The 24,401-nt window shown below is 44.0% G+C and overlaps 1 protein-coding gene across 1 annotated transcript in view; it reads left to right on the forward strand.

The window, feature by feature from the left end:
* The window catches only part of APBB1IP (amyloid beta precursor protein binding family B member 1 interacting protein), a 39,514-nt gene extending 15,334 nt beyond the window's left edge, over window positions 1-24,180 (forward strand). The window contains exons 7-13 of the mRNA XM_056857758.1: window positions 1,679-1,753; window positions 3,381-3,524; window positions 7,636-7,746; window positions 17,690-17,788; window positions 18,486-18,603; window positions 19,799-19,890; window positions 23,617-24,180. Coding sequence (XP_056713736.1) covers window positions 1,679-1,753; window positions 3,381-3,524; window positions 7,636-7,746; window positions 17,690-17,788; window positions 18,486-18,603; window positions 19,799-19,890; window positions 23,617-24,180 — 1,203 coding nt within the window. The remainder of the gene's footprint in view (window positions 1-1,678; window positions 1,754-3,380; window positions 3,525-7,635; window positions 7,747-17,689; window positions 17,789-18,485; window positions 18,604-19,798; window positions 19,891-23,616) is intronic.
* Window positions 24,181-24,401: the final 221 nt, after the last annotated feature.

Genomic DNA, 24,401 nt, shown 5'->3' on the forward strand with positions numbered 1-24,401 from the left:
TGTGTGTTGATCGTATGAACCCATACAAACTGTGCGTCTGTGTTTTTAATCCCAGATGTATCCTCTTTTTGCATTTCCTCACCAGTTTTTACTAATTATCTTCGATCTGTATAGTGACCATGGACAGTTATTTCATGGGAATGGAAGTAGTGAAACATGTAATGAAATATGAAAATATTCCCCTTGATGATTATGAAATTCTAGCAAGGGAAAACTGTAATGTGCAAGAAATACATCAAAAAGCTAGAATTTGTTTTTGTTTATGCACCTTACAGGTAGAATGCATCTGAAGTGTATCATGTTTATGAAAATATTTACCTGGATGAGGATTATGAAATTCTAGCAAGGGAAAAATATAATGTGCAAGAAACACATCAAAAGGCCGTTTTGTTTTGTTGTTGTTTTTTGTTTATGCACCTTACTGGTAGAATGCTTCTGAATTGCATAATGTTTAGGGTATAGTAGGAATCTATGCATCTTTCAAAGCATGTAGCTAGGAAGTGGTATGTCTTATTCCATGCTAACTTGGTACCCATTTTTCCACTTACATTTAGCCAACATTTAGGAATCTGTGGGTGGATTTGAGCATCCTTGGTTTTCTACCATAAGTTGACTCTTTCCCAATCTCATCTGGGGCAAATACCTGGATCAGTCCAATAGTTATGAGTTAAAGATGTGTCCAGAAAGCCAAACTTGCAAACACAAGCTGTTTGCAATTTTCAGAGCATAGTTTGGCCAGACTTCTGAACCGTACTGAAAACCTGCAAGATTCTGCTTTGTGGTGGAAAGCAATAGTCAGATTTGGTCATATGAAACATTGTATACGTGCCAGTGAAATCAGTAGGAATGAATCCAGCTTCCTTTAAAATGTTGACTTAGATGAAGAAACACTTTATATTTGGGGCTTTTAAAAATTAACGAGTTTACTTAGTAAAAAGGGCCAATTCTCACTGTGGTAGAATCCTGACTCAAAACAGTGCTTCACAAGATGCTTTGCTTGCACTGTATACCAGTAGGGTTGCCAGGTCCCTCTTTGCTACCAGCAGGAGGTTTTGAAGGGTGGAGACTAAGGAGGGCGGGGCTTGGGGAGGGGAGGGACTTCAATGCCATAAATTCCAATTGCCATAGCAGCCATTTTCTCCAGGTGAACTGATCAATATCATCTGGAGATCAGTTGTAATAGCAGGAGATTGCCAGCTAGTACATGGAGGTTGGCAACCCTATATCCCGACCATATGAAATGTCACTCATTTGAGCCAAAGTCTAACATTCAAAAATTAGTTGTGATCTGAATAATGGATGGTCCCATGAAGGGAATGCATGTGGTGGGGGCACAAGAGAGAACCTTATGCGTACTGTCTTGTCATACAAATTATCCATGCCAGTCACTGTTGAATGTTGAGTATTACTATTCCATTGCCACCTACATCGATGAACCAGAGCCTGAAGGTATAAATGACCGCACTCTTAGGCCCCATTCAAGAGGTCCAGCCAACCTTCAAAGAGAACAGATGACCACCATGCTATGTGTAGAGTTTAAATGGGCCATCCAAGAATACAATTGCTCTAAAGGTTCACACGATGGACTCTGTTGGAATCAGGTCTGGAAACTTCTTCTCTCATCTAACACCTGCCTTGCAGACTTTTGATCTATTGTCTTTCTTGTATTTTAAATTAGAATTTCTACATGGCAAACAAAGGGAAAAATGAAAGCAAGGAAATGAATGAGAAAAACAAAGAAGCTTTACTGGAGGTAAGCCATGTTTTGGATGAGCCATAATACATTTGTTTGAGAAGTAGGCTTAACGCCCCCCCCCAACACACACACAACACCACCACCACTATGTATGTTTGTCCTTCAATAGAAGAATTTTAGTTCTTCATTAGTCACTGTGGAAAATCAGGAAGTTCTGTGATGACAGTTGTCCTGAAGACTGTGTATACAAGCTTTTCAGTGGATCCATGCAAATATCTTCAACTTAGAACCAAATCCAACATGGTTCTAAGTTTTTCTTTAAGTATGCCTGTGGGATCCCAGTTCAGACTGAGACTGTGATGCAAACTGGTTAACTCTTCCCCTCCCATGATGTCTTCTAACCCTGAAATGGCTCTTCAAATCTGGTTATTGCACTGTTGGGAAAACATACAAGTATTGTTACAAGTGGGATGTAGAATGGTATAGTATAGCCCGATCTTGTCAGATCTCGGAAGCTACGCTGGGTCAGTACCTGGAAGGGAGACCACCAAGGAAGGCTCTGTAGAGGAAGGCAATGACAAACCACCTCTGCTTAATCACTTGCCTTGAAAACCCCACCAGGGATCTCTACAAGTCAGCTGCGACTTGACGGCACTTCACTCACACACACATTGTTACAAGTACCTGTATGTGTGCCCCAACAGGGCAAGTAGTCTACAGGGCTGTTTGATGTCAGGAAAGTGGAAGGAAGTCTTTAAACGTCCATCTCTCCATAGTGCAGCCCTAATCAGAGTCAGGCTTCTGTGTGCCTACTTAAGTTAAAAAATAATAATGCTAGTTGTGCCATTCAGAGAACTCCCAGCATCACATCTCAGCCAAAATAAAGAGACAGGAAGCCTCATCATGAAGAGTTTGGAAGGGCAGTCTTGGAACAGATTCACAGGACCGTGAAAACTCTTTCCTATCTTTTTCATGAGGCTAAAAGATTTTGGGAAAGGGAGCCCACAGGGTAAAACCATATGTTCCCATATCCTGCAAAATGCATAAACAAGCATTTTCTAGGCTGTGTTAACTTGCGCTCTTGCCAAAACATAACTGGAACAAAGTTGTTGATTTTTTTCTCTCAGCAGGGCACACCCTGTTCCTTCTATTCTTTTATTTGTTAAAGGCAAGCAAATAATCAATTCTGAACAGTTATCAGTCTTGCTGCTTCCCCTGTGCTTCAGATGTGCCTTTTGTCTTTTAAAATGTAAATATGTACGTTTATCTAATTTAACGTCCATTTGATGGCTCATTTTATTTTAAAAGCACAAACATTTTCAAACATTGTACAACTGCTGTGGGGAGGAGGGGGAAGGATGGGGTGAATCATCATGGCATAGTTGCTAGACAATCAGTGCTAAGCCTGGCCAGTTCTTCTGCACAACTGATTTTCCTTGACCTGGATCCTGGGGATGAATAAGTCTGGCTGTTTTCTAGTATGGCAAGTATGCTTGAAGATATCAGTGACTGCTGTTTATATGCACGTCTATAATTGCCCTCATACTCATTATCTAATCTCTGGAGACATGTTTTTTGCACGGTAGTCTGCCGTCGTGGTGAAGACATGACCAATGTGCTGCTGTTGTTTAACATAGCTGGTTGTGGCACTCCTGTTTTGTATAACCCAATTCTTACTCCACAGGAAAGCTTCTGCGGCACATCTGTGATGGTGCCAGAAATTGAAGGGCCTCTTTATTTGAAAGAAGATGGAAAGAAGTCCTGGAAGAGACGTTATTTTCTTCTGCGAGCTTCTGGAATTTATTATGTACCCAAAGGAAAGACCAAGGTCAGGCATGTCAAAGAAATCCTTTCAAGCAATAAAGCAATTCAGGAAGGTGAAAGTGAAGAACTCCCGAGGTGACCGTCTAAGAGCTGCACCTGGTGCACCTGAGAAGGGGTCCTTCTTTGGACCGCAACACTTGTGTAAATATCAGGATGCAGTTGCTGGGCTCCTTGGGCTCCCCTCCGCCCCACTTCTGATTTTGTAGATAGATAAAAACAACGTGGTATTTATTTGAAATCCAGACTGGAAAAGAAATGAAACCCCCAAACCCGCCGTTGGCCTTTTGCAGCAAAATGGCAGAGTTACATTCCCTCTAGTTCCCAACGGAAAAATATTTTGACAGTTTGCAAACAGGCTGGGTTTCTCAGGGCAAAAAATGCAGATAGAAGAAACCTCCCATTGTTTATGAGGAGGCTAATAAGAAAGCTGGCACTTGGCTTCCATAGCCTGCGCTGGGAACATTTCCCCTTGTCCTTTCCACATGCATGCCCTGTTCAGGAAATGGAACATACCTTTAAGTATGCATATCTTTAAGAACATATCTTTAAGTATCCACTGTTTAAACAGACTACTGGACTTGAAGGACCTTGGTCTGATCCGGCATGGCTTTTCTTATGTTCTTAGGTTCTTACATGCAATATTTGCCTCTAGCCTAGTTGGGAGGTCTATGCACGCAAAGAGACCAGACTTCAGAAGATGTGGGGCTCCACAGAATCCCATGTGGTTACATGCTTTTGGATTGTCCCACATATTATCTCTGAGATGGAGATCTTTCCTAGTCAAGGGAGGAACAGGCATAGGGTTTCATAAAGGAAGAATGAGTGTCAGACTTGACCAACACAAACAGATGGAGCCTGATGGACCACCAGCGTAGCACACAGTCCAATTTCTGTGTCCAGACAGTTTTAGACTGTGTTATTTCAGCCATTCCCCACATACCTTGTCTGATAACACATTTGTGTCTCTAGTTAGGAGAACAAATTTACAGCCCTCAGCACAGCAGATGACTTGGCAGCAAACAGCTCTTCATGTCAGAGGGTAGATGATGCTCTAGTTCTTATTAAATCAGGAGAAACGTATATAATTATTCTACAAAGTCCAGCTAGGGAACAGTGTCCCTCGTATCATCACAGCACTGTTGAGAATGTGTTTCCGAAAATGTATAGAAACAAAAATGGGATAGTAGCTAATTCAAAAAGCAAGCACAGATCCCAAATGCATAAACTGGTTTATCTGTTAGTTTGTTTTAAAGCAAGAGGTTGCAAAACCGCAATTGCATTTCCATTAAGAAGCACAGTGTTAGTGTCTGGATATGTCAGATGCCTCAGCGCAAAACCTTAGCTGGGGAAATGGGAGCGTTAGTCAGGAAAACTGCGTTGCCATAGCAACACATTAAGAACAAGTAATGGTTATTTCACAGCAGTCGCCAAAAGGCTACTTGAGATGAGAGCAAAATGGCCCTTTCTGAGGAAGCGTGAAGCAGTGTTGCAGCTCGTATTTGCGCTCAGGTTTAAATGAGTACAGGCACCCTTCTGCCCAACCTGAGGAAAAGTCCTTCTTTTGGAAAGATACTTCTTTGGGTTTTTTCCCCTCTGTGAAAGAGAAAATATCGGTCTTTTTGTTTGCGTGTTTAGCTTAGGAAGGCTGGATATAATGGAGCTAGTGATGGCCTTTCTTTGACGCAAAGAGCCTTCTGCTGGAGGAACCACACCTCTTTTGGTGGAGGATGGCTCCACCATTAGCAGAGTGGAGTCTTTGGATCCAGCCTAACAATGGGATCATGCTGCCATATATCCTGGAAGGGGAGAACAAATAGATTTCCACTCCGTGAAAGACCCTCTCAGAATCCCATTTCTGGGCTTCTCAGCTTCGTTTTTGCCCCCTCAGTCAGCATTGTCTTCTGTTGTGTATCCTTGTGTAGCTAAGTCCTCTCCTTCTCATGTTCAGCATCTTCTTTCAATCTAAGTCTAGTAGTATAAAGATGATCTTCTTCTGGGACATTACTGCATGAACCACCAAGAAAGTCCCTGGCCTGGATCAGCAAGAGGGGTAGTGAAGGCTGAAGAATCCTGCCTGCATCTTAGGGTGCCATCTCGCAGTTCCCTTCAGACCATGGCCTCTCCATCCCATCTGTTTTGTTTAGAATGAAATTTAGGGATAGGGGACCACACAGAAGAGCCTGCTATTACTAGGTTTCCCATATCCCAGGACTCATAGCGCCCGTTTGTACCAGATAATCCTTGCTCACTGTTTATCTAGGCATTAGTCACGTGCAATTCAAAGTGCTTCCCTTTTAATGTTTTAAGTGACAAGAGATCAAAGTTCCTCCTCCCATACGAACCTGTCTGCCCATTAAAATCTTCACCTGCTCTGTGTGCCCTCATTGTCTGAATTCAAATGGGTAACCATAATATTTTGGGGGCTAACATCCAACCTGAATAAGAGTTCTTTACTTTATCCCTTAGAAACGCCTTGATCCATTGATCTTAAGCAGCATGATTTTAAATCTAATGTTTGAAGGATATGAGGACTGAGATAAATCTTGCCACTGACAATGTAGCCTTGGGATCCCTGTCCCTTAATAAAAAAGGCATTATGTCAGACACAGAGGCATTAAATTTATACGTTAAAAGGGGAGAGATATAACGTGATCTAAGTTCCTCATAGGAGCCCCGTGGCGCAGAGTGGTAAGCTGCAGTACTGCAGTCGAAAGCTCTGCTCACGACCTGAGTTTGATCCCAACGGAAGTTGGTTTCAGGGAGCCGGCTCAAGGTCGACTCAGCCTTCCATCCTTCTGAGGTTGGTAAAATGAGTACCCAGCTTGCTGGGGTCAAGGGAAGACGACTGGGGAAGGCACTGGCAAACCACCCTGCAAACAAAAGTCTGCCTAGTAAACGTCGGGATGTGACGTCACCCCATGGGTCAGGAATGACCCGGTGCTAGCATAGGGGACCTATACCTTTTAAGTTCCTCATAAAAGCAGCATTCCAAAATGGCATGAGCTAATGAATCAGTAGAGCCAGAAGAGCAAGGACAGGTCCTGTCTGGGTATGGGTATATTCAAAATTCTGCCTTGCATAACCATCGAGGGGTTAGCATTCAATCTAGCTAAACAGAAGGCTCTAGAAAGACGAGGAGTTGTCAAATAGTAAGTATAAGCAGGTAAACCGTGTGGTGGAGGGAATAAGAGTTCTAGAGAACCCGAAATCTTTCACGCTGTTATGTATTTGGTCCTAATAAAAAGCATTTATGTGAATTGTGTTCTAGTTTTAATGTGGTGACACTTCTGTGGAATTCTCTTCCTGCGGGAATTTGTATAGAGCCTCTTCTTTCTTTGTTTGTTTAGTTATCCAGCATGGATATCTGTCTTCTCCTAGGCATATGGTAGTGATTAGCTCCCCCCCCCCCTTGTGTTAGCTGGAACTTTTGGATGATTTTCAAGATAAGACATTTTCTGTTTTCTCGCCTTTATCTGCTGTTGTTGATATTTTAGTTGGTTCTTACTCCTGTGTTGTTGCTGTTTAGTCACACTGCTACTGTTTTCTATGGCTGTCTTGATGTACGTTGTGGACTTTACCATGCATTTTGTATTTTCTCTATTAAACTGTCTCAAGAATGTTGACTGAAGGGCCTGTGTAAAAATATCGTAAATAAATGCCACTCCCAAGACGTCCATGTAGCAAGTAGTTCCCTCTGGCCTTTCACCTCACCAACCCAGCCCTAGTTTCTTCTACAATAGAGGGCACACCTTAGATTCTCAGAGAGCCACCTGAGATATCGATGAACCCATTCGTCCCCTGGTGTCTGGGCATTCTGTCACCCCACAGAGTCAGAACAATTGTGCTGAAAAGGCACTAAAAGATCTTGTTCACAAAAGTATGTGGTACTAGGAAAGTAAGGAAGAAGTAAGCTAAGAGGGTTTCCTGTGCAAATGTATTGCAGTTTCTCATTATTTTAAGTTAAAGTTTTGGGGGAGAAAGCCATTATCTCTTCTTTATTATCAGTATCGTCAGCTTTTGCCATGAGAATCAGACTAACATAGTGTGACTGCTTCCTGCCCTAGGTTAATTCACATTCATAATGCTTAATGTTATGTTTGCGTTTCATCTTCTAGACGTCTCGGGATTTGGCTTGCTTCATCCAGTTTGAGAATGTAAATGTCTATTATGGTGTCCAATTCAAAGTGAAGTATAAGGCACCTACAGATCACTGCTTTGTCTTGAAGGTATGTACAGGAGCTTGGGCTGCTGCTATAAACATGGAAATTGTATTTTTAGGGTTGTTGGGTGTAAAATATCATTTGATAAGCTAAGAACAGGGCTTACTGATGGTTAGCAGATCCAGAAACTGATGATTTATTTGCATGAAAAATGCCACCTTTGATTTTATTTTAAATGAGCAATTCGTTAGAACATGGAGAAGAAGAAAAAAAAGTGGCGTTTTGTACCCTTCTTTTCTCTACCAAAAGAAGTCACGAAGTGGCTTACAATCACCTTCCCTCCCCGCCTCCCACAACAGGCACCTTGTGAGGTAGATGGGGCTGAGAAAGTTCTGAGAGAACTGTGACTAGCCCAAAGTCACCCAGCAGGCTACGTGTGGAGGAGCGGGGAATCAAACCTGGTTCTCCATATTAGAGTCCGCTGTTGTTAATCACTACACCACGCTGGCTCTCACACTGGTCTGGGCAGTCTCCTACAAAGGTCCATCCAACCCACAAGTTGTGCTAACGTCCGAATGGAGAACCAAGATCCTTTGATGGGTATTACGTTCAAATCTTCGAAGCAAGGCTGACAAGCCACAAGTATTAGAAAAGAGCAAGAGTCCAGTATCACCTTAAAGACTAACAAAATTTCTGGCAGGGTATGAGCTGTAGTGAGCAGAAATTTTGTTGGTCTTTAAGGTGATACTGGACTCTTGCTCTTTTCTGCTGCTAATGACAGACTAACACTGCTACCCATCACGATCTGCACCCATAAGTATGTTAATGTCCTTCTCCTTCCCCACAGACCTGCTCCCTTTATGCCCTCAGTTTCAAAACCACTAATGCAGGATTCTTGGGGCCAAGCTAGACGTGGCGGTGTCCACAGATCAGACCGCCACCATTTTAATGGTGTTAAAATGCTTGATTGGCCCTGCAACACGGTGGGCTGAAGCGCTCTTGTCCCCGCCCCACCTCTGCACTTTTTCATAAGAACATAAGAAAAGCCCTGCTGGATCAAAAAAAGGCCCATCAAATCCAGCAGCCTGTTCACACCGTGGCCAACCAGATGCTGAAAAGGCTGCACCCTTCCCCCCTCACATGGTTGTTTCAGCACTTGAAAAGACATGTTGGGGAGAGGGGCTGAAGAGTGCCTCAGCCCAATGCACTGAAGCCCTGATCAGGATTGGGCCCTCGCAGCATTTTTCAGTCTCTTTAAAATGGTGACAGTTTCCACAGGTCCAGCCCACAGATGCCATCACATTGAGTTTGGCCCTCAGAAGGCAGGGGAAAAGATGAAGAAGAGGAGGAAGAAGAAGAGTTGGTTTTTATATGCCAACTTTCTCTACCATTTAAGGGAGAATCAAACCAGCTTACAATCACCTTCCCTTCCCCTCCCCACAACAGACACCCTGTGAGGTAGGTGGGGCTGAGAGAATGTGACTGGCCCAAGGTCACCCAGCTGGCTCTGTGTGGAGGAGTGGGGAAACAAATCCAGTTCACTAGATCAGACTCCACCGCTCACGTGGCGGAGTGGGGATCAAACCTGGTTCTCCAGATCAGACTCCACAGCTCCAAACCACTGCTCTTAACCACTACACCACACTGGAAGAGTTTGAGGTACACAGACCTGTGCCTTCATTTTTGCAAGCATGTTTTAAAAAATCCCTTTCAAAATGATTCCAAGGTTTTTACAAAAGGAGCGTTGCATTCCAGTCCTAAACAGATTGAGCTGGAATGGAGTCCAATGGAATGAAAGCTCAAATATGAATGTTGCTTTTGTGCAGAGAGCCAGCATGGTGTAGTGGTTAAGAGCAGTGGCTTGGAGCAGCGGACTTTGATCTGGAGAACAGGGTTTGATTCCCCACTCCTCCACATGAGTGGCGGAGGCTAATCTGGTGAACTGGATTTGTTTCCTCACTCCTACACATGAAGCTAGCGGGGTGACCTTGTCACAGCTCTCTCAGCCCCACCCACCTCGTGAGGGTGTCTGTTGTGGGAAGGGGAAGGGAAGGTGATTGTAGCCGGTTTGATTCTTCCTTAAGTGGTAGAGAAAGTTGGCATATAAAAACCAACTCCTACTCCTCCTACTCCTCTTCTTCTTCCTTTCTTCCTCCTCCCCCCAGGCAACTTGGTATGTGCAATACTTCTTGACACAGAACACCTGCTAAAGCCAAGGAGACAGTATCTTTTCAGGAGCAGACACATTCAGAAGTATTTACTTTGATGCAGAATGCAAGTTGCAGACATTCTGGAATATTGCATCTCTTGCCGAGGTTTCTAAAAACCACCGGCACAGAACCTCAGCTTCAGATTTTAAAAATATACATTCTTCACCGTTGACAGTAGCAAGGTAATCTATATGTAAATTGGCTCGCTTAGTCAGTCTGTTGTGTCTCGGATACCAAGAGGATTTAATTATGCTTTATTGGTGCAGGTTTTGCTTGAGTAACCTGAGAGTAATGGTGCATAATGTGGAATTAATCTAGGGTGAAAGAATTGGTGCCCAGGGAACACAGTGACACAATAGCATCATCATATGCTATTTCCGTTGCTCGCTACACCTGCCTTTGTAGCTTATCCAGCTGGGTTTTCCTTTCGGATTTGAGATGGTGCTCCAAACAATTGTGTGGCCATATTATTTAACGGTGGCATTAGCTTCTAAGGCTCATTCACAAGACCTGTTTATTCCAAAAATATATATGCCGCCTCTCCAGAGGCCACTCGAGATGGTTCACAAAGTAGAAACAGTACAGTCATCAAAACAAGAACGTTAAGAACAATGAGCATTAAAACAATAAATAAATATGTATTAAAACAAGCCGTGAAACCAAAGCCAGGGTTACAAAACAACATTCATAAGCCAAAATGAATCTCTGGAAAGCGGTCCTCAGGCTGACGGTTGCTAGGCTATGCCTGGTAACCGGCAGGAGGCTTGGGGGCAGGGACTTGGGGAGACAGCAAAGTCCTGTGCATCACTGTGTCATTTCTAGGGGAAACCTGGAAGTGACCTAGGGTAGCTTGAGGAATTGCTGGAAACTTTACCATAGAGTTTCTGGCAATTCCTAGAGCGACTTTATGTAATGTCTGGGTTTTCCCTGGAAGTGACATAGTGGCACAAACGGTGCTGGTTCTTTTTTAAGGTTTGGTGAGCAAAGAGGACTGCCAGTGGTGGGAGTTTTGTCATAGCTGGAAGCCTGGCTGGCAGCCCTGCTCAGGATGGTTTAGTTGATACGTTTCCCATTTCCCATGGGATAAACTAGAAAGTGCATCAAGCTGAAATCCGGGATTTGTCTTTCCTTGTCTTCCGCCCCTCTCTTGCTAATCTGAGATACCTGATCAGCGATAGTGACTGTAAGCAATCAACCCAGGAGAGGTGCAGTTTATCACATGATAAAACTGTAAGGGCTCAAGTCTCTTACAAAAAGCCCATACGACTTCATGGCCAGTATTTATTTGTAATTTGGGCAAGCGCTTGTGTGCTTTCATCTGGGAATGTAAGCCATGCAATAGGAATAGCTGTAGCTGCCAAAGCTCTCTCTTCTACACAACTCCAGAAATTTCCTTCTAAACCCAGAAATAAAATCCCATTCAATTACACTTATTTACTTTCAGGGGAGGGGCTGTGGCTCAGTGGTAGAGCACCTGCTTGGCATACAGAAGGTCCCAGGTTCAATCCCCAGCATCTCTAGTTAAAGGGACTTGGCAAGTCGGTGATGTGAAAGACCTCTACCTGAGACCCTGAAGAGCTGCTGCCCTTCTGAGTAGACAATACTGGCTTCGATGGACCAAGGGTCTGACTCAGCATAAGGCAGCTTCATGTGTTCATGTGTTCAACCATATTTATTAAGACTGCAGCTTTCTTTAAGTAACTATCCCATGTTGCATTTGGCAAATTTAATAAGAACGTTTGATAGAGAAGACAAGAGGAGGGGACATGAAATCACATGCAAGGGTTTTTACCCTTATGGACTTCTCTTTTTAAAACAGAAAAGCAGATTTGGGGAGGAGCAACTTACAGTGAAGAAGTGACTGAGGGAGGGGGCCTTGTTCTGCTCCAAACCGTCCCCATCCGTGCAATTTGCTTTCTGCCTCCATGAAGTTCCAAACTCTTAGGCCATTTATGCAGGGTTGTTTCCCTGTGGACACCTTTGCCAACTGCTCTGGTCCTTTGTTTTGATTGTGCATGCCTTTCCTGACTGTCAAGAGGTCACCTCACTCTCCCCACACGTTTGTGCATGTTTTGCCCATGTTTTCCAGATGCCATTTTAGTGAGAATCCAGAAAACACAGGCAAAATGTGTAGAAATGCATGGGGAGAGCGAGGCAACCTTTGATGGTCGGGAAAGGCATGCACAATCAAAATGAAGCACCGGAGCAGTCAGCCCTGCATAAATGGCCTTAGAGCTTTTTCTAGGCAAAACCTTCTTTTTTATGGGACCACTAAAAAAGAAAAAAAATAACAAGGTGTGCAGTGACCACTTTGCAGCAGGAAGTGTGGGTTTGCACTCCTGTAATGAAAAGTACACAGCTTCAGAGAATTAAATAAGATTTTTTAAAGACAGAGTCATGAAACAATGAGAACATGGGGCAAATATACACTTTGGGACCAGCATACCTTAAGGATATGTTTGCCAACTCTTGTGTTGGGGAATTCCCGGAGATGGGGGGGGGGGACCCTGGGAAAGGTGGAGTTGGGGAGGAGAGGGAGCTCAGTTGGGTGTAATACCATAAAGTCCACTATCCCAAGTAAACATTTTCTCCAGGGGAACTGATGTCTGTAGTTCGGAGATCAGTTGTGATTCCAGGCCCCACCTGGAGGCTTGCAAGCCTACTGAAGGGCTGCTTACTCTCATACAAACGTAGCAGACCACTACATCATTTTCTGAGGACCTGCTTTGGGTGACCCGGCCTTCTGAGTTTAGACAGGTGACGACATGAGAGGGGACCTTCTTGGTCATGGTACCAAAATTGTGGAACTCTTTCTGTAGGGATATTTGCCCTCTTCCATCATGGTCTTCTGCTAGTAGGTTAAGACTTTTATTGTTTCATTAAGCATTCCCTTAGTGACATCTACTTCCCCCCACCCTATGTTTTAATTGCTTGTTCTTACACATTTTATTTGTGGTTTTGATTTTATGACGGTTTGATAACGTTCTGCTTTTAATTGTCAGCCACCTTGGCTGCCTCGTTTGGACCAAATTATGGGATGTAAAATTTGTAAATACATAAATATTGTGGGTTGGCTTACTAGTAGAGTTGCCAACTTCCAGGTACTAGCTGGAGATCTCCTGCTATTCCAACTGCTCTCCAGCCAATAGAGATCAGTTCCCCTGGAGAAAATGGCCACGTTGGCAATTGGGCTGCATGGCCTTGAAGACCGTCCCCTCCCCAAACCCTGCCCTTCTCAGGCTCCGCTCCAAAAGCCTCCAGCTGGTGGTGAAGAGGGACCTGGCAGCCCCACCTACTAGCTGCCCATAATTTGTCGTTGCCTCTGACCTTTCCCCACCTACCCAATAGTCCTTTGTTCATGCCAGAGAGCTTGCGGAAGGAGGAGGAGATCTCTCATATCATGCTGAGCTTTGCAGCAGATAGAATGCAAGCTCTTTACTTCAATGATACTGCTAATATTGCCAATTTGGCTGTGAACAGTGCCACACTAAGACTATGAGAAAAGAAAATAATATATTTATATACATATATCTGCACAAACAATCAAAAATTAATAATCCACTGGGGGAAAACTTGGCAAGTGCCAATGTAGAACCCAAGCTCTTTCTGCATGCTCCAGAGCTTAGCAGGCCATGGGACCAATCCTCTCCAGTTGCAGTTCCTGTTTTTGTTTTAATTTGCCTCTTTCTAATCCAGCCTTCTGTTGGCAACATTTTAAAAAGTGTTGGGAAACGATGCAGACGTGGCACAGTGTAGTTGGGGCATGCAGTGGAAACAGTATTCCACATAAACTTAGGGGCTAGGGTGACTATCCAGAGGGAGTTTCAGAGATGTTCAAGAATACTCCCCTCCCCTGTGTATCAAGCTGTCCTGTCTATAGTGAAACCCAGCAATTTAGAACTGCTCCAAAAAGGAATTGGCTTGGTCATCAGGGAACTGTAAATTGTGCCTGTAATGACTCTCTTGTGTAGCAGTAACACTTTTAGATGAGTCCGTTATGCTTTCAGTAAAAAGAACCAGGCTTCTGAAACTGATGATTTGGCTGGGAAATATATTGAAGCTAGCTTAAAACTCCAGGCTAGCATTTGTATTTTGAAATGTGACTGTTTGAGAATGACTTAGTAGCATTGTTCAGTTATAACAACAAACCGTTCTTTGTTGTGGTGGGAATGAGTCTGTGGGATCCCTGGGCTCATGCACAGGTTATAAATTAAACTTTTCTACTTCTTGCAGCAAGCCACAAGTTGTGGCTGCGTCTGAACAAACCATGGTTTTTCCTCATCCCGCCAAACAACAGTGGTTCAGATTTAACTACAAGCTATGGCTTGCAGAAAATTGTTTCTTTTTGCTAAGGGCAATTCACATTGTCTTTTCTCTCATAGCTTTAAAAAACCTGTATCACCAAGAATAGGGTTCTAAAAGTACCCATTATTGGGAACGTGTGTCATAGATGTCCATAAGGCTTGCTAGAAAACCCATACTGTTTCCCCCCCAGTTGGATAGATAGGACATAGGAAGCTGCCTTATACTGAGTCCGGCCTAAATTACTATCTCCTGTGACTGGCAGAAGACCTGCTACCTGTTAGACTTTTAAAAACCTAATAGCTTGGATATGCCAGGGATTGAATGAGGGGGGCGCTTCTGAGTGTACCATAAAGCTATGGGCCCTCACCCCCCCCCCAACAGGATGGTGTGTATGTTCTATGATGAAGTGGTATTGGTACATCATTCTACTAAATTTGCAAGAGTTTTTTAAAAAAAACCTCACAAATCATAGCTGTATATCCACAATAGAGGCCTTTTATGCAGGGATGTTTCCCCACGGTCACCCCCGCCAACTGCTCTGGGGCTTCCTTTTGATTATGCATGCTTTTCCCATCCATCAGAGGTCGCTTTGCTCTCCCCGTGCGTTTTGCCTGCATTTTCCAGATTCTGGCTAAAACAGCATCTGGAAAACACCGTCGAAACACATGGGGAGAGCGAGGCGACCTCTGACGGGTGGAAAACGCATGCATAATCAAAAGGAAACCCTGAAGCAGTCGGCGGGGGTGACCGCGGGGAAATGTCCCTGCATAAAAGGCCAGAGATACCCAGTTGGTTCAGAACATGCATGTGCATACAAATATATACAGTAGAAACCAACAGGCTTGGCACCAAGCAGCAGGATGTTTCATCTGGACTTTATAAGAAATTAGAAGGTCATTCACACACACACACCACATTAGCACAGACACACTGGATGGTGATCATCTGGAAGAACACTTTGATGCTTTTTGGCATGGTAAGATCACAGCTCATCATATTCATGCAGAAATAGGCTGAACCCAAATCTGGTGAGTAGTCATGACCTTGTGGTGTGCAGACACATTTGGGGGAACTGCTCTGATCCTTCTCCCAGACAGATTCCTTAAAAGTCTTTCATGTCCCTTCGTAGTGAAAACACTTCTGGTCAGGCAACAGCCATACAACTGTACCTTTAAAGTAAAACCAAACCCTAGCTTCTCCATCGCTTCCTGATTTTATTCATTAAAACATTTTTTTCTAAAGGGGCTCACATCTTTGAAGAAACAATCTAGGGTTTAAGATATTATTTGGCATGGAATTATAAAGGATGCCTGCAGTTATTGGAATGTTTGCTTTGACAAAATACTTTTCCATTTTTAGGGTATCCGATGCCATCTGCTGGATTTAGCCAACTATTGCAAGAAAGCAAGGGAAATGTAGCTGTTAAAAATCTGAATTTCTCTCCTGTTTAATGGAGAAAGCAATGAGTATCTTCTCTAATGGAGCTAACCATCATTGTTGAGTTGGATATTCCTATTCAATTAGATGATTTGTTTGTTAAAAGGGATGAGAATGATCAACAAGTGAGTCTTACACAGAGAGTAGTTAGCTAAGATCAATTTGTCTCCTGTGGTTTCTAACCCCCTACTCACTGTGTGATGCCTTACACGTCAGTAGTTTTGCTATACTGAATATGCCTATGGTGCTGCATGCGATTAGACAGTGAGGGGTTGCAGACCAAGACTGTGATGCCCTCATTCAGACATAATGGTAAACCAGGAAGTTCTCAGGTTCATGCATTCCCCTTCCTCCCCCGCCCCATTTCTTTGTAGCTCAGAGATTGAAAATGCCCTACTTCACAGCAAAACAGTTTATCTCTGAGCCACAAAAATAGAATCATAGGGCGAAAACGCACAGTCGATTTAGCCTCCTTTATTCCCTGTTTCAGCTAGGATCGAACACATGCATTTTACCGAACGTGCTTTCGATCCTGGCTGAATCTTGGCTGAAACAGGGAATAAAAGAGGCTAATGCGACTGTGCGTTTTCACCGAGTCAAAAAGGACCACCAGGGTCATCTAAGCCAACCCCCTGCACAACGCAGGAAATTCACAAGTACCTCCCTCCCCCCAGTGACCCCTACTCCATGCCCAGAAGATGGCCAAGATGCCTTCCTTCTCATGATCTGCTTAAGGCCAAAGAATCAGCAGTGCTGACAGATGGCCATCTAACCTCTTCTTAAAAACCTCCAGGGAAGGAGAGCTTACCACCTCTCGAAGAAGCCTGTTTGACAGAGGAACCACTCTGTTAGAAAATTCTTCCTAATGTCTAGACAGAAACTCTTTTAATTTCAACCCACTGGTTCTGGTTCGACCTTCTGGGCAACAGAAAACAACTCGGCACCATCCTCTATACGTCAGCCCTTCAAGTACTTGAACATGGTTATCATATCCCCTCTGTCTTCTCCTCTTCAGGCTAAACATACCCACCTCCTTCAACCTTTCCTCATAGGACTTGGTCTCCAGACCTCTCACCATCTTTGTTGCCCTCCTCTGGACACATTCCAGCTTGTCGACATCTTTCTTAAATTATGGTGCCCAAAACTGAACACAGTACTCTAGGTGAGGTCTAACCAAAGCAGAGTAAAGCGATACCATCACTTCGAGTGAATACAGTTTAATTCTCTAAAACCCAGTGTGAAACCATAGTCACAACAAACTGTGGTTTGATGAAAACCAGGAAGTCTTCAAAGTGCCACCCATGTGTTGGGGAGGAGAAGCGCTTACATTGCAGCCTTAACCATCAAGTGGAACTAGTCTGTGTGCAGGACGGCCACACATTATTGCACTGTCATTTCCTCAAACCAATTAACTTCATTCGTGATGGAGAATCTGAGGGAAACGTTAAGCCCTTTAAACACATTAGTTTTATTTTGTAATCCACACATCATCAAAAGGCACACACAACTCACTTTGTGGGTACGTACATGTATATTATGAAGGTAGCCTAGTATTTCTCTGAATGTATCCAAAAATAAAGAGAGAGTAAGAAAAGTCTGGGCACCCACTCCTAAAGAGACTGAGCCTAAATAGGAAAAGAGTGCTTTGAGCCGAGGGCTTGCGCTTCTCAAAAAGGTAGCGTCCTTCTTTGAAACTAAAGATATGTTCAGCTTCCAGTTTGGATGAGTGCCAGATGACAAACTGCAGTCGGCACCTCTGCTTACACACGAATACTAATCCTTGGAACTGTGACATGCTTCCGATTGCCTTAGCTGGAAGGCTTGGTGCAGGCTGTCGCAAGCCAGAGTTTTACTCGCCAGGTGTCTGTCTTTTTTCAAAAGTGTAACATTCGCACTGCAAATGTTTAGTTAGTAATGTTTTGGTGTGCAGCATTTTATGACGCGTTTACAAAAATGCATGTCTGAGTTACCCATAACTATTAAAGTGGTTGGTTCTTTCTTCCTGTTGCATTCAAACACATTTGTCATGGTTAAAATGATTTTTTTCTTCTCGGCAGCATCCTCAGATACAGAAGGAATCGCAGTATATCAAATACCTGTGCTGTGATGACAAGCAGTCGCTGCATCAGTGGGTAACTGGTATAAGAATTGCAAAGGTGAGGAAGAAGAGATGATGTCTTTCTTGAAATGAAATCATGAAATCTAAGAAACTCTCCAATGGAGAGTTATAGCCACAGACACAGGTGAAAACAACCCAAACGCCAGCATGGGCAGACTTTGCATTGGTTTTCCTATCCCAAGCAGCGGTCAAAAGAGACATTGTACTAGAGCAGTGGTTCCCAAAGTGGGCAGTACCACCCCGTGGGGGGCGGTGGGATTACCTAGGGGGGCACTAAGAGGGAAGGGGACATCAGGGGGGTGCTAGAGGTGGGCTCCTTCAACTGTGTTGTTGAATAGGGTAGGGGGCGCTGGGTTTGAGTTTGTGGAACCAAGGGGGCGGTGGCCCGAAAAGTTTGGGAACCACTGTACTAGAGCAACGATTCCCAAACTTGGTGCTTGGCAAAACATCTCCTAGTGCTCCGTGAAGAGATTGGAAAGAAAAATACGACTGTCCTTTGGTTTAGTATATAGGTGCTAGGTGAAAATTAGTGCCCTGGTTAGTTAGTGAACGCACTGGTTAAAAGAGATCTGCCTGTTGTAGACCCGGTCTACATGTGTTTAACTAAATTCTTGAGCGCATAGGTGTTTTCTAGGAGTTTTTTCCTTTATCTGGGGCAGATATGGCACTATACACGGATTATCAGTTATTGATGTTTTCTGGATTAAAAATATAATGCCCATCTATTTTCCCAGTATGGCAAGACGTTGTATGATAACTACAAATGTGCACTGCAGAGAGCTGGCTTAGCATCTCGATGGGGAAAGCTGGGGAATGCTGAACCCACAATTGCTGCCGGATCATCTCCAAAAGGTACCAGTGCTTGTTAGATTAGGTGTATATTTGGTAGGAGATAGTCTCTCTCATCTGGACTCCGAAGGATTGCTCTTATTTATGTTTAATTTTAATCTCAGTTGACCCCTCTTTGTCATTGCGCCGACCCTTGTACTCTCTGGTCAGAATTCAAAGAGCTAATTGTGGTGGTCCTGAGCCTTTCTTCATTTCTAGCAGTATATTTGGGTTTCTTCGTCACTGCTTTTGATAGAAGGCCCTCCAGTTTCAGAAGGGGCTTGAGGCATGTGTATGAAGGGGCTGATGTTTTAGAAACACAATCCTGAAGCAAGCTTAACTAGTCATCCAGCATCTTCTGGGATACGCACTTCCTGTCATGGGGGGGGGGGGGAGAGCTTGTTTTTGACATCCCCCAAAGCAATATTTAACTTCACATCAATGAAGTTAATCCATGCATACAGTCATAACACTGATGTACACTACTGACTACGACTTTGAGATGGGATCCAGAACAAGTTGTGGGCCTCCAAGGTCAAGTACCCACCGCCCTCCAGAAATTATCAGAAGATATTTATTTATTTGGATTTTTATCCCAGTCAAAGTCGGGCTCAGGGAGGCTAATGGTGTTTGTACAAAATAAATTCATAGAAAGGTTTTTAAGGGGAAGGGGAAATTCATAGAAAGGTTTTTAACTGGAAGGGGAAATTCCAGGGATTATATCTAGGGCAGCGATCATAAAAAAAATTAGTCTGAATTGATCATAGGAAGGTCTGGAAGCATTCAATGAGATTTTAACATTTGCATCAAAATAACCTTAAAGACAACAAGTGATATGAAGTGTATTTTGGGTAAAAATATACTTGACTGTACAGACCAATTATCATCTCTGAAAGATTCAGCTGCAGGCTAGCTCAAATTAAACAGGGAAGCCAAATTGCTGTGATTTTAATGTTTCTGGCTAAAATCATGAAATGCTCATCTGGTCTGATTTCCCTCAGTTGGCCAGAAGGGCAACCTGTTGTGCAACAGGTACATGAACACTATACAAAACTTTTCAAGGGGTATCAGAGTATCCTAGGGCAATCAGTATATCCAGTTGATGTGATTTTGTCCATTTGCATCACAATTCCAAAATGAGAGTTTTTTTGTTGCTGTTATTTGGGTTACTTTTACAAACCATGAACATATTTGTTTTTCTCCTTTTTTCATATCATAGGGAGGACTCATGCAAACGGGCAGATACCCAAAGCCACAGCCCTCGCAACCCCAGATTCTTCAGAGAGCGAAAAACCTACTGACATGCCAAAGGTACAAATTAAACATAAGAAGTTCCTTGAAGGGTCAGGCCAAGAGATATGAAACTCAGTTTCTGTATTGGCCAGCCTCTGTGTACTGTATTCATGCTATCTGGATGGTTTATTATGGATTATTTTTATGCTGTTGCTTTTGAGCTGCTTCATGCAACTCTTGGGAGAAGCATCACATACACTTCTCAATAAATAATTCATTTCAGAGACAATCAATGCATTCCTGAGGTGGGGGACTGAAAGTGCTCTGGAGGCAGTGTGACCCCCTCCCCACAAGCATAAGTGCCCTCTTATCACGGAATAAGAGGCACTTACGCTGGCGGTGGGGGCAGTTCCATCGGCGCCTGGGTGCTGCAGAGCTGCACGCCGCTCCTCCGATGCTGCAGTCTCTCCGGGACCTAAATCACGGAAGAGAAATGCGGTGCCTCCAGCAACAGTGTTGCTGCGGCCAGGTTTTTCCTGGCACAGCATCGCAGTCTTCTATGGGGGGGAGGAGTCCCATTTTCTTTTTTATACTTAAAAAAAGGCTCTTTTAAGCGGTGACGCCTCTGCTATGCTATCCCTGGCCGCTGCAAGGCTCAGAAATGAGCTGAATATGCCCCGTATGGAGGCTACATTTAGCTAAAACGGCTAATAGTTACTGATAGTCCTATTCTTCATGAAGTTTTATAGGGTTTTTTTCCCAAACAATAAATTTGTTTTTTCCCCTTACATGCCAATGTTTTATATTTAGCTTACCTTCTACGGGGGGGGGGGGGAGGTGGTTAACTGTTGCTGATCTAGAAGTTGCCGTCATCTTAAGAACACCTAAGTTTTTACTATATTATAATCATACATGGTTGTATCCAATGACCCTTCTCCACTAAGTTTGCTCCCGTGAAGAAACTCCCTCTTAGCAGAAGGGAGTTTTTAGAGCCAACTTAATGTGTCTTCTAGATTGTCTCCGTCTATTATAAATGCAGGTCAGCTATGAAATTCATCAGTAGTTAATCCCAATATACGTTTCTGTTAACCGTGAATGGGTTGCTGAGGCTTTTCATGGCTAGAGTGTTTGCCCAGTAACAAAAAAGAAATTGAGGTTGTATATATAGATAAGTGGTGGCGGAAAGTGTCGTCAAATCACAGCCGATAAAGGTGAGACCCCATAGGTTTTCAAGGCAAGAGAAAAACAGAGGTGGTTTGCCATTGCCTGCCTCTGCATAGCAACCTCAGACTTCCTTGGTGGTTTCCAATCCCAGTACTGACCAAGACCGATCCCGCTTAAGCTTCTGAGATCTGATGAGATCCGACTAGCCTGGGCCATCCGGGTCAGGGCAAGTATTTAAGTACTGCACTATAAATCCATTTTTTAAAATAAGTATTGTTCATTGAAGAAGAGATGGTTTTTATATGCCAACTTTCTCTACCACTTAAGGGAGACTCAACTTACAATCACCTCCCCTTCCCCTCCCCACAACAGACAGCCTGTGAGGTAGGTGGGGCTGAGAGAGCTCTAACAGAGTAAAGACAAGGCTGAATTGCAAGCTCACCTAATATTCTGCCGGAGCAAAGCAAGCATGGATCTAATGAACTGCTAGTCTACATTTCATTTTCCTACAACTTGTGTGATGGAATCTTTGGAAGAGATCCAGGGTTTCCTCAATCTGTTGTGCCTGTGTACACTGTAATGCTTGAGGTTAATAGGTGCCAGTCTTCAGAATCAAAGGAATGTGGAGGAGAAAGCGTCTGTGACTTAGGACAACAGGCAGAAGAATGTACTGCACCAGCTTGTTCCTATCCGTAGACAAATGTCCCCCTTCATCTACACAGAGTATACAAATACAGCCGTTATTAGTTGCTCTGTGTTTGGGCTCTGTAGTGTTCTTATTCTTCCATTTCCATCTGCCACCATCCACCGTGCACAGAGAGCAGAGTGCCTTTCAGATGGCTCCACAAAGCCTTGCAAATTGTTATGAGCCTGGTGTAAAAGTAGTGAATGCCCTTGAGAAGCAGTACAAAACTGAAGTACACCAGATGGTATATCAAATATCAGGGTGTATTTGCAAATTACAAATGGAAAATATAACTGAACCCACAGTATGAAAAAGTGACGAGCATACAGCTGTAAACAATAGTCAGATTACCAGTAACAAGTGTGTAAACATGCAGAAAAATACATGTAGAAATATATCCCTTGCCAACCAAACTCTCTGTTTCAAGTAGATCTTTGTCAGACCATTTCTGTGTTATCCTGTTTATTCCATTTTAAAGGTAAAGGCAGCCCCCTGTGCAAGCACCAGATCCTTACTGACTCATGGGATGACATCACATTGTGATGTTTCCTAGGCAGACTGTTTACAGGGTGGTTTGCCATTGCCTTCCCCAGTTGTCTACCAAACAAGCTGGGTACTCTTTTTACTGACCTTGGAAGGATGGAAGGCTGAGTCAACCTTGAGCCGGCTACCTGAAAACAACTTCCGTCGGGACTGAACTCAGGTCGTGAGCAGAGTTTTTGACTGCAGTACTGCAGCTTACCACTCTGCACCACGGGGCTCCTCCATTTCAAACCAGCCACCAATTCAAAACAAGGAGGCGAAAAATATCTCTTGCCCCTGCTGTATGAGATGTGTGTGTGTGTGTGTGTTAAGTGCCATCAAGTCGCTTCCGACTCATGGAGACCCTATGAATCAAAGTCCTCCAAAATGTCCTGTCTTTGACAGCCTTGCTCAGATCTTGCAAATTGACGGCTGTGACTTCCTTTATTGAGTCAATCCATCTCTTGTTGGGTCTTCCTTTTTTCCTGCTGCCCTCAACTTTTCCTAGCATGACTGTCTTTTCCAGTGACTCTTGTCTTCTCATAATGTGGCCAAAATACGATAGCCTCCGATACCGGTTGCATATGTGTGTCACTACATACCTGCACATGTACAGACTTTTCTAGTATTCATGAGGAGAGAGCAGACTAGCCGCTTCTCTGAGAGATCCGACTCCTTGTTTTGGACCAAAAAGGATGACTGATCCATTCTTGTTTCTTGTGTAATGCAATGTAAGTTAAGGGGGAGGAAAGCACTTACTACTTGGCTGCTTGAGGGAGCATCCCCACCTATTTCTGTGTTTTCCTGTGCTTTGCTGCGAACGTTCCCAGACTTGCTTGGTAGTTTTTTTTTTTTTTTGAAAGATCGATCACAGCACCTTTCGGACTGAGGCTAGATGGGAATGGGCATTTGCAGTGCAATGAAACTACATGGAGAGTTGAGGTTTGTGGAAGTAAGCTCAGGGCTGTGACTCAGTGGTAGGGCATCTTCTTGGCATGCAAAAGGTACCAGGTTCAATCCAGCTAAAATGATCAAGTAGTAGGTGATGTGAAAGACCTCCACCTGAGATGCTGGAGAGTTGCTGCCAGCCTGTGGAGGTAATGTAGACCTTGATGGACCAACGGTCAGATTCAGTGTAAGTCAGCTTTAGATTTGTAAAATGGATAATAGTGAGCTCATTAAAGAAACCCTTGAAATATCTGTCTTCAACAGACCAATCCACAGACAGTTCTGAATGCATTACAGGCTCTTGGGTTTAACGTGGAATGCAACTGTTTACAGGCTCTTGGGTTTAACGTGGAAAGAGTGAGAATGTCCTAGACGTGCATTCCTCCTATGAATTCTGGACTCCGGAACCCATTAGCCCTGTTTGTTATGCAGTGTTCTCTTTCCATGCACCAGTCAGTTTCTTTCTCTCTCTCTTTCATTAACAGGCTAATCGATCAGACAGCATCTGCAACTTCACTCCAGTGCAGCTGCCTGCCACGCCACAACTGAGGCACCAGCGCAAACCTGCGGGGATGCAGCCTCCCCGCCCTCCTCAAAGACTATCTTCTGCGGTTACGACCTCCTTGTCCATGCCCGCAAGTGCGGTGAGGACAAGCACACCTTTCACGACAGACCCGGCGGAATTTCCACCACCCCCTGAACTGATACCCCCGCCCCCTGAATTGGTGGACTTGCCCCCACCCCCTCCTGACTTCTACGAAGCGCCTCCTGATTTTGTGCCCCCGCCACCCCCTTCCTCTGCTAATGGTGATCCAGATCTACCACCTCCTCCTCCTCCCCCCTCCGTCTCTGCCCCCGCACTCCTCCCTCCAGTCCGAAAGAAGATTGTTCCTCCTCCTCCTCCTCCTAAAAGACACGAAGCCAGCAGGGTGCAGGGAGAAGAGACCAAAGAAAGTGAGCCACATCCGGCCGAGGATGCAGCTGGGCAAGGAGATTTCATGTCTGACTTGATGAGAGCTTTGCAGAAGAAAAGGACTGAGATGTCATGAAGCGAGCAGGTTTAAACACTGGCTCCTGATTTTAGTTGAGAGAGAGAGAGAGAGATTGTGGAACGAGTGGTCTGGAGGAAAGAGACCGGAAGATGTCCTGGAGTTCCAAAGGAGTACAGATTGAGTAAATCATTCCAGCACATCCTGAAGCAATGTGTTTCCCTTCCCTGCCGACTTGTAGCGAGAGTGGTTTCCCATGCTCCTTGTTCAATACAGTCACA

The sequence above is a fragment of the Euleptes europaea genome, chromosome 11, assembly GCF_029931775.1.
Source record: "Euleptes europaea isolate rEulEur1 chromosome 11, rEulEur1.hap1, whole genome shotgun sequence".
Classification (NCBI taxonomy): Eukaryota; Metazoa; Chordata; class Lepidosauria; order Squamata; family Sphaerodactylidae; genus Euleptes; species Euleptes europaea.